The sequence below is a fragment of the Charadrius vociferus genome, unplaced genomic scaffold (genome assembly GCF_000708025.1).
Source record: "Charadrius vociferus isolate BGI_N301 unplaced genomic scaffold, ASM70802v2 scaffold134, whole genome shotgun sequence".
Lineage (NCBI taxonomy): Eukaryota > Metazoa > Chordata > Aves > Charadriiformes > Charadriidae > Charadrius > Charadrius vociferus.
The window spans coordinates 5,566,385-5,576,694 of NW_009648333.1; the positions used below are offsets into that span (position 1 = coordinate 5,566,385).

The 10,310-nt window shown below is 36.9% G+C and overlaps 1 protein-coding gene across 2 annotated transcripts in view; it reads left to right on the forward strand.

Moving 5' to 3' along the window:
- The first annotated feature begins 3,334 nt into the window (after nucleotides 1–3,334).
- The window catches only part of EXOC1 (exocyst complex component 1), a 27,656-nt gene continuing 20,680 nt past the window's right edge, over nucleotides 3,335–10,310 (forward strand). For both annotated transcript variants that reach the window (XM_009884985.1, XM_009884986.1), the window contains exons 1-7: nucleotides 3,335–3,458; nucleotides 4,302–4,432; nucleotides 6,549–6,708; nucleotides 8,319–8,506; nucleotides 9,446–9,673; nucleotides 9,893–10,025; nucleotides 10,204–10,309. In XM_009884985.1, coding sequence (XP_009883287.1) covers nucleotides 3,335–3,458; nucleotides 4,302–4,432; nucleotides 6,549–6,708; nucleotides 8,319–8,506; nucleotides 9,446–9,673; nucleotides 9,893–10,025; nucleotides 10,204–10,309 — 1,070 coding nt within the window. The remainder of the gene's footprint in view (nucleotides 3,459–4,301; nucleotides 4,433–6,548; nucleotides 6,709–8,318; nucleotides 8,507–9,445; nucleotides 9,674–9,892; nucleotides 10,026–10,203; nucleotide 10,310) is intronic.

Sequence of the window (10,310 nt, forward strand, 5' to 3'; positions counted from 1 at the left end):
TGGTGCTGGTGGTGCTGGTGTCTCCGGGGCGGCGTCTGCAGGATTCGGGTGGGAGGCGGTGAAGCTGGTGGCAGAGGGGCCCTTGGGAGGCCGCCGCTGCTGTCAGTGACTCTTCTGCCATTTCCTGTTCAGGTTTTTGTTTGATTAATTCCTAGGGGTTAGGGTCCCCAGTTAGGCGACGCTCTCATGTTATGTTTTAACCTGGTAGAGTGCAGTAGCATGCTGTCCTGTTTGCACGCTTGGAGAAGCCCAGCGGCACGCACTGAGTAGCCTTACCACATTGTACTGTTGAATCCTTCCCGGTCAGGCTATGACGGTGATGTGATGGCTTTGGTAGTTTTCATGTAGCTGACACTGTGTAACGTTACGGGGAAAAAAAAATGCAACAATGTCTAAAAGGGTTTGTTAGACTGATGTGCTTTCAGGTCTCTTGAAGCATTTTTCTGAGGAAGCAGCTGTATCACCAGCTCCTTATGCTTACTTCTGGTTCCTTTGGGACAGCAGGATTCCTCCGTGAAGAACTTAATGATGTGCTTGGTGCTGGCACATTGTGGAGGTTTTGGTGGCTGTGACTAAAGGGGCTGAGTTTGTAACAGAAGTTGGACTACACATCAGAGCAAATCTTCGATCTCAGGTTTACCATGTTCTGTTTCATGGGGAAGGTATATTCTGCACAACCTGGACAACTTATGTTAGCACTGAAATGGGAGAGTTGGCGACTTGCAGCAGTCTGAATGTGATTTATAGCAGAAAGTCAAATTCTAAATCAGGAAGGAAAGGGGATATTTCTGAAATGTAGGTGGTTGTTGGTGTTTTGTATGTTCGTTTTGTGCACCTGTTGAAGAGTAACAGGAATGACAACCTGATGCAATTTGAGAAACAGAAGCTGAGCCCAGTGTTTGATGAAAGGGCAGGAAAATTGTTAGACAGCAGCTATGGAGTGTTACATTGCCATAGGGGTGTGATATAAACAGCATTTCTTTGTATGCCCTGAGCTCTGTACACTTGAAAATACTTATTCCAGCTTGATATATTGGCCCTTGTTTTCCCAAAGCCCTCGGGTTACTAATCTTTAAAACTACCAGATTCCCCAAGATGAGAGATGTGGTGTTGGCCAGCTGAGCTCAGAGGCATAGTGGGATGTAAAAGACTAAAGAAAACTTGGTGCCTTTTCTGTTTCAAGTGCCAAGGGAACCTCTTTGCCTTTGCTGTGTCAGAGAAAGCAACCCAAGCATCTCCAAGAGAAAAATCCAACCTAAAATTTAACTCTACATACCACCTCAGCATCAGGCAGTGTAGCACGTGATGTGTATTAATCATGTTTTTAACACACTGTAGAATTTTAAGGAAGAAGTTCAGAGTAATATTAGAGCTTCTGTGTTTAAATAAAAACACTGAAATGTGATGTCTAAGTGTGGCTCTTTTTAGTCTACCTAGAATCTCTCTGTACTGTGAGGAGCTGTTCTGAATCAGGTGAATATTGCTAATTCTTTAATTTTCTGGAGCTTGGTTTTTTTGTTTGTTTGTTTGTTTTCTTATTTGGTTGATCTCTGCAAGCTTGAATATTGGGTGGTGTCATCCCATCCTTTCCCGCTGTGGATTTTTAATATCTGATAGGGACTAGACCATGCTTTGCCAGGGAACCAGGTGATTATACTGAAGTCTGTCTCTGAAGTCTCTTTCAGAATTTTGTGACTTCCTTAGGATTTTATTCTTGTCTGGTGCATGGTTAATTTCATGTTGGTCTTATTTTACCTCTACAAATTCTTCATCATAAATGAACATTCTAGAAGTACACATTTTTCCTCTGAGCGTGTTGCATACTTACTTGAAGGCATTGCCAAAAAAAAATCAAAACTCTTGGTGAATGTTTTTAACAAATCAGTTGTCAATGCTGTCCAGAAATCTGAACAGCTTTCTCTTCTTACAGCCCCTTCTTCTCACCTTTATTGTCTCCTGCTGCTGGCTGCTGTTACTGCAGAGGTGAATCACTTGTAGGGGGAACCCTGTGAGCAGATCCAACTGCTCCCCCCCACCTCAGTCTCTCTCTGCCTCCTTTTTTGCTCCTCTGCCTCCCTCAAATCACCTTAAAACCCTGTTACTAATGAGGAGAAAAACCAGAAAGCAAACTTTTGGGTGTTGTTAGGAAAGTACTTTTGCTGTTAATGGTGGATGCAACTCATTCATGCAACCTAATGGTCTGATTTGGTATGCAGCTATGTCATTGTCATTAAACTATATCTGCCAATGTACCAGAAGATCTAAAGGGCAGTCCTTGATGTCCTTTTACAATCTATTGTGTTTGCTGTTACAGGCTATGAGAGTGAATAAGTAATGTCTGTTTGCTCTCTTTCAGCAGAAGTCTGTATTTTTTAGTATTTGGTTAGAGTACAGGGTTCAAGGTCAGCACTTGATTCCTGGAGGAAATCTCTTGATTTATTACTAAGCGTACATGCTTACTTTCTTTCTCACTTTGAAATATCCTGTTACTCCCTTGCTAGATAAGAAAGTCCATAATTAAAAAAAGTGTTCCGTTTCTGAGCTCCAGTCTATGCATCCAAGAAAAGGCAGCAAACTAGTCAAACTTAATCTTTGCAGAATTGTGTTGTGGCCTTGAATTGTGTTGTGGATCTAGACAGCCTTGAAGTCAAACTTTCTACCAACTACAAAGATGGATGTCTTTATTCTGCATTGCTGTAACAATTGCCAGACCCTCATTTGAGGGTAAAGAGGAAGAAGAACAGCCTGTTACATTTAATAGTAAGTGGTAGTTGGCAAGAACAGTGAAACAGGTCTTTGCAGAACATTAAAACACAAAACAAAGAAACCCACTGCCATGTTTCTAGAGGCTCAGAGATTTGTTGCCTTAGGTGTGTATCTGGGTTTTTTTATTCACCTGTCTTCATACAGATTTTTACCGGATCCACAGCATTCATACCCACTCTAAAATTATTCTAAAATTCCAATACTTAGTGAGGGAGTCTTTTTTTTCTTGATCCCTATTTCAACTTTTGTTACTGTGTCACATTCTATTTTACTACTAAGAAGCTTTTTGTTCTCCACTAAATTAGGCAGAAGGATCATCCTAGTGTTGATAAATTACAGTTGTCGAACTGAAGTAAGATAGTAAGCTTTATCTTGGACTTTTTCCTAAAGTGGGCTGGTCTTCTACCTGTCTATCCTGCTTGTCTAGATTATTATTCATTAAGTTACCCGTAAAATTTAATTTCAAAAAACTGTAGTTGCAGTAAGTAAATGACTGGTTCTTTTTTTTGGTGTGTGTTAAATGTGCCTGAATGTATTATGACTCTCAAAATCTTTCAGCTGAGAAAAAATGACTGCAATCAAGCATGCTTTACAGAGAGATATTTTCACTCCCAATGATGAACGCTTGTTGAGCATTGTGAACGTGTGCAAAGCAGGCAAAAAGAAGAGAAACTGCTTTTTGTGTGCCACAGGTACGTAGTAATACCACACCGTGTTTCTTGTCTTCACCTTTGTTTTTTTAATTGCATTTGGCTTATCTTTATTTACAATATTTATTCCTGCCCCCTATAAAACAGGTACTTTCCATTTCTAATGGAGAAAATCAGCTGTAGTTTATATTTCCGTTGTTGCTTCTATTAGAAGAGAAACAAACTTCTGTACTTTTATTCCCAGATCTCATTGTAATTTGAAATGAAAGAATCAAAATTATTTGTGTGGGACGGGTGGGTTTTTGAAGCATGCTTTATATAGTGCTTAAAGGAGATTTAGTAGGCATCTATGCTGATCAGCCTAAATAAAATGCAATACAGAGTACTGGTTAGAGTCCAAGGCAAAGGGCTCTGGGAAGGCACAGTAATTACAATGAATTCTAATGTTCCTTTGAGTGTATATGTATTATATTATGACTTTTCAAAAAATTAGGTGCTTTAGGTTGATCTATTAATAAATTAGCTTGCTAGATTTTTTTTTTTGACTGAGGAATCGCAGAAAATGGTTTTATTCTGACTATAATCTCAAATTACCTATACTTTGTCAGCTATGTGGCCATGGTCTGAGGCCTGCTGTATCAAAGAAATATCTGTACATTGGGTTCATTACTTCACAAGATGTATAGAGACATATATCTGGTTGACTGAGACTTAAACTGAGCTGTCGGTATTGTAGATGAAGATGTTTCAAAGGGTCTTTTTTCATCAAATAAATATTATGAAACATCCCCTGCAGATAATTCATTTCAGAAGTTGAAATACAGCAGAAAGAGATGTTAAAGTAATTTGTGCATTTTGAAATTACTCTTTTACTTCATTTAACAGTGACAACGGAACGACCAGTGCAAGTAAATGTGGTAAAAGTGAAAAAATCTGACAAGGGAGATTTCTACAAAAGGCAGACTGCATGGGCACTTCGAGATCTTGCTGTTGTTGATGCCAAAGATGCTGTTAAAGTACGTGTAACTTTTTTTTACTTTTCATTTAGTGCTCTGCTCAGAACATCCTTTTGGTTCCAAGTTAGAGTTAACTTCCTTGATACTGACTGCTTTAAAGCTTAGATTGATAACACATTAATTAGGATGATACATTTCTGTGCTGCTTATGCCTACATTTTCTTCCAGCTTTTCCAAGAATATAACCCTGATAAACTGAGTAAGAGTAGTCTAGATATGCTTGAATGGCAATAATCTGTATGTCTGCCCTGTTTATTGTAGTGGTCTCTCAGTGACTGTACAGCGCTTGTGCTAAGGACCAGTACCTTTTTGTTTGTTTCAAGTCTTATGCAAATTTTTGCTCTAAGCTTAGTTTCCCCTTAGAAAATTCGTTACCGTCTTACTAATGACATTGAGATACATGGAATGTTTTTTGCTAGGACACTTAATGAGCAGTATATAAGCTTGAAGGTGAGCTCTTACATTTGTTCTCCAAATCATGACATAGGTCATTTGTTGGAAAGCGTACAGTCCTGAGGTGGTCTTTTCCATAGAACAGCAAGATGGACCCATTTTTGGCCATTTAAATTCACCTGTTGTCATAAACTAAGATATACAGACAGAGGTGAAAACTCTCCATTCTGTGATGTCTGGTTTTGTGTTCTGTTAACTGGTGATTTGGAAGAATAGTGCAGAAAACGATAAAGTTGAAAATTGTTTGATGTTCCCTATCCCCAAGTTTAGGTTAAACATGTTTTGTTATTTTAGTTATCCACATACTTGTTGACTAGATTTTAGATTTTCTTTGCTGTTCCTAAACACCACGTTGGAGAATTGCTTCTTTCACTTTAAGGTTCCGTTTAAAATTATACCATCTTTTGGGGCTTTTTCTTGCAAAACAGTATTCGGTTAACTGTTTTCAGAAATGTGCTGTAATGCATATACCATTTTAATGTGCAATCTTGAAATTTCCTTTCAAAAAACAAACATTGAATGCCAAACCTTCTCATTAAAAAATGTTAGAATTAAAGTTGATAATTATGTTTTGGTTTCCAAATGTGATCCTAGGCAACTCTTTACACAGGACTTTCCTGCACTGGTTGTCGGGATACTCAAGTTTTATGTAATGATACTCTTTGTTTAGAAATGTATGGTAATTATATTTATCAATATAAGCTACAGAAAAAAACAGAACTGTATTTATTGTACCATTTCCCATTGTGTTCAGTTTCATATGCAGCCTGCTTCTACAGATAGTAGTGACAATATAAGTAATAAGTAGCAGCAAAAGTAGTTTTTACAAACTATATATAAGTAGGAATTTATCATGTATCTGAGGCAATAACACTTTTCATCAGAAGGAGGCTGGACCTTGTAAAATGCTTGGCATATGATCTTTAAAACAGACTATCATCAGTTACAGTCCCTACTGACTTCATAAGTGGCTGTAGAAAGGAAAGTACTTTAATCAAATTTTATCAAAACAATGTTCTCATCAGTCAATAAATCTAGTTGAAAATACTTCCATAGTAGTTTTTTACCATTAAAATATACCAAATGGTCTTTTCTATCCTGTTCAGTGCTATCAAATACTGTCCTGTCTGTAAAATACATGAAGTGCTTATAATTTTTTTCCCTCGCTGTTCCCCTAAGTCTTCTTGCATTGTACTGGATATGTTGTCAGTAATTCCAGCTACCTGTTTCGGTTTCAGAAGGCTAACACAAGGCATAAGTCATTCTAAGCACAGTGTTTCAGGGCAGACAGCGCTGTCAAATGTTTCTTGAAACTCTTACATATATCTGTATTATGTGTTATGGTTGCCTTAGCTGGCTTGACAAAATACTGTCTTCATAGCGTGGATTCCAGGTTTTTGCTTTCGATGTTTTACCACCTTCATTAAGGTGCATCAGGGTGCCAATGTTGGTGTATCAGCTTAAGGTTGGCATCTGTGTAATTTCATTTTTATCCTGTCACGTCAATAATTAAATGAGTAAAAAATCTCTGCTGCTCAGAGAATCATTTGACTGTTGGACGTGACAGGATAAAAATGAAATAATTAAATGAGTAAAAAATCTGTGCTGCTCAGAGAATCATTTGACTGTTGAGCCCTGTAACATATCATCTCATCTTTTGTAGGAGAATCCTGAATTTGACTTGCATTTTGACAAGGTGTACAAATGGGTTGCAAGCAGCACAGTGGAAAAGAACACCTTCATTTCATGTATCTGGAAACTCAATCAGAGATATCTTAGAAAGAAAATTGACTTCATTAATGTTAGTTCACAGCTTTTGGAAGGTAAATTTCTACAACTGTATGTTAAATATAAAGTTTGATAATTATTGATGTAAAACAGATACACTAAAAGTAATGATCCTAATCCTGATGTGTTTTCCTATTCAGTTTTAGTTTTTTATATTTTCTATGTCTTCATATAAACAAGGTGACTAGATAATAGATTCTCTGTTAGAGAACTGAGAACCAAGACAGAATAATTCATTAACGAAGCTGTAAATATTGATAAGCTTACTGTGTTTCTAAGACATTCTATTTTTTGAATGAAATAAAGTCTACCTGCAACATCTGGTAGGTCTAAATGTGTAATGAATCTGCTTTTGTTCCCATTTTCATTTCCCCTGAATTAGAAAAATGCTTTAAAAAGTGATGCTTCAGTAGCATGCTAAAGGTTATATGAGGTTTTATATCAGATTTCTAGTTTATAAACTGTGAAGCATGTGTTAAATTCTGCTGGACCCTGCTACAGTTTACATGACTGGTTGCTGAGAAGGCTTTGTATCTTGTTCGCTTATGCTGTATTAAATATTTTAACAGTCATGTTATCTTTTAATAGTTAATTTTTTTTAGTAAAGCCTAGTGAGTTAGTGTATCTCATGTTGAGTCTGTCAGAAGTGGTTAAACTGTTGATATTTAATACTAGACTGGCTTGTGCAGAAGAACTTGAATTAGAAATGTAAAACAGGGAAGATAGCATTTCTGTATTTTGGTATTGACTGAAATTTGGTTTTAACCAACCTCTAACTTTTCAAGTTTGTGCAATAATAAAACATGCAAACTTACTGCCACTTAAATATACACACTGTTCATGCTTTGTCTAGCTAACATTCTCTGCTTCCTTTCCTCTGCTTTTCCATACCTTTTAAATCTTCAGAACTGCCTAAAGTTGCAGAAGGTGCGTAACACCTTTTTCCTTTATTTTGCTTCGTAAGCAATTTTTCTTAAATAATACGCTTTATTTATTTATTTATTTTTAAATAGTACTTTGGGTAGCTTATCAAATTGCTAGAGATAAGAAAGATGTTTCAATTGTCCTAAACACTTTCTGACTGTTCTGTAAATTACTTGTCAGCCTTTGACTGGCTTGTGAATTAAGTAAGCGCTGCCATGAGAAATCATAGTTCATGAAAGCATTGTTACATAATTCTCACTTACCTCAGTACTGATTTTCCTGCTGTGAAACTTATCTTGAGCCTCAAGATAATTTTTACCTATTCAGTGATATATTTCTTAATCAACTTTGGTATGTTTCCCTTATGCTCTGTCTACCAAAAGAGAGAATCTGACTACTGATCTTCTGCTAACAGGCCTAACATAATAGTGTAATATATTCTGATGTTGACTCCATGCAATAAAGGAAGGTGGCTATTTGTATTTTGCTTATGTTGCATAATTTGGAAGACATCCCTCTTTGGAACCAGTTTGGGAAATCTTAATGAAACCCTTGGAAGACTGAGACTTGAAAAAAAGTGTATGTAGGTAGCAGGTGCTTGTTATGAAAGTTGTTTAATGGATTCATTTACTTAAAGGTAGTCGAACATATGTAAGTACTCTTAAAATGCTTGTGATTTTCTGCACTTGATAACGTGTTTTATTTCCCTTCTCTATGTAAGAATCCGTTCCAAGTGGAGAGAATCAAAGTGTAGCAGGAGGAGATGAAGAAGCTGTGGATGAATACCAGGAATTAAATGCAAGAGAGGAACAGGATATTGAAATAATGATGGAAGGGTGTGAATATGCAATTTCTAATGCTGAAGCCTTTGCAGAGAAGTTGTCAAGAGAGCTACAAGTGCTAGATGGGGTAAACATTTCTTTTAATGTACAGTGTGTTAGCGCGTTGAACTGTTTTCATTGATACTGACTACATAGTGTTCTTTGAAAAGGTAGCTAATGTGTTCTGCCGCATATTTTAATGTAAATGTATATCTGCTGCTAAGCAGAGCTACATCATATTATCAGATTTTAAAGATTTTCAACTTTGCTCTTTACCTTCCAGACCTTCAGGGGTGAGTTACAAGCTTTCAAACGAGGAGCTGAGAAGAAAAAAGGGAGGCATTCCGCAAATACCCTTCTTGAAGGCAGAGGTGCAGGGAGAGAGAGAATAGATGTTCATGTCCGTGGATGTGAACTCTTATGCCTAAAATACTACTTTTGGTGTAATTAGGAACCTGGTTTAGTCTAATAATGTTGCAGTATTCGGCTGTCTGTAACAGTACCATATCGTTCACTGTTTTGCTTTTTAAACAACCTAACGTTCTAGAGGTCACTTAGAAAACTTAAGGAGATGTAGGGGATATAGTCTTGAGGGAACAGTCAACAACCTCCTCAAATTGTCAAGTTGTGTGTTACTCTTATATTTTGAACATGGCTGTTATCATAGAGAGAGCTGATCTTGCAACAGAAAATGTGACCTTATCACCTAAGCTGTTGTTCTTGAACTAAAAATATTCCAGTATAGTAGAGATTACTGTTTGTTTTTTATTTTTGTGCGGATCAATACTTCAATTCTAAGAACTTAAGCAAAGTTTTGGCTTTATATCTTTTCTTTATGAAATAAAGAAGTGTCATAGACTGAGGTACTGCTGTGTTCAATAACACTTTAAATGAGAAGTACTACGAGCTTATACGGTCTCTTTCATAAAGTGTTTTGGAAAGTGTTTATTTGACAGAAGGAGAGAGCAGAATGCTTATGAGATATAAAAATGTCTCTTAAAATGTTGTGACTTGATGTTCTGTACAGGCAAATATCCAGTCAATTATGGCCTCGGAGAAACAGGTGAATATCTTGATGAAGTTGCTGGATGAAGCTCTCAAGGAAGTTGACCAAATTGAGCTAAAGCTGAGCAGTTATGAAGAAATGCTTCAGAGTGTAAAAGAGCAAATGGATCAAATTTCAGAAAGCAATCATCTAATCCATCTCAGCAACACAAATAATGTGAAACTACTGTCAGAGATAGAGTTCTTAGTGGTAAGCATTTTTATCGTTTACTATGGTTGTTCATGTCAGGTATAAAATTATTTCAGGGTGCTACCCTTTTTAGCAACCATATATGAGGTTCAGTTAAAATAATGAGTTTATTTTTGTGTTTTATTATTGCGCTGACTTCAGTATGTTTTTATAATGATGGAATTGTATTTATTCTTGGTTCAGCTTAGCAAACTAACTTGCTTATCCATTGTTTTGTAGAATCACATGGATTTGGCTAAAGGTCATATAAAGGCCCTTCAGGAGGGAGATCTGACATCTTCTCGAGGCATTGAGGCCTGCACTAATGCAGCAGATGCCCTTCTGCAGTGTATGAATGTAGCTCTTCGTCCAGGTAATGTTTTTGTTAGACTACAGCCTAACATACAAAATTTATTATGGTAGTGCCTTTATTTTATGTGCCTTTCTAACTAGTCTCAGATTTTGTTTCTGTAGATTAAGGGAATTGTGACCTATGCTCCTTTCGGTTCCCACATATGATATATTACTATGTATTTTGTACTCTGGTTTAGGACATGATATGCTTCATGCAGTGAAACAGCAACAGCAGCGGTTTAGTGACTTGCGCGAGCAATTTGCACGGAGACTTGCCAGTCATTTGAACAGCTTATTTGTTCAG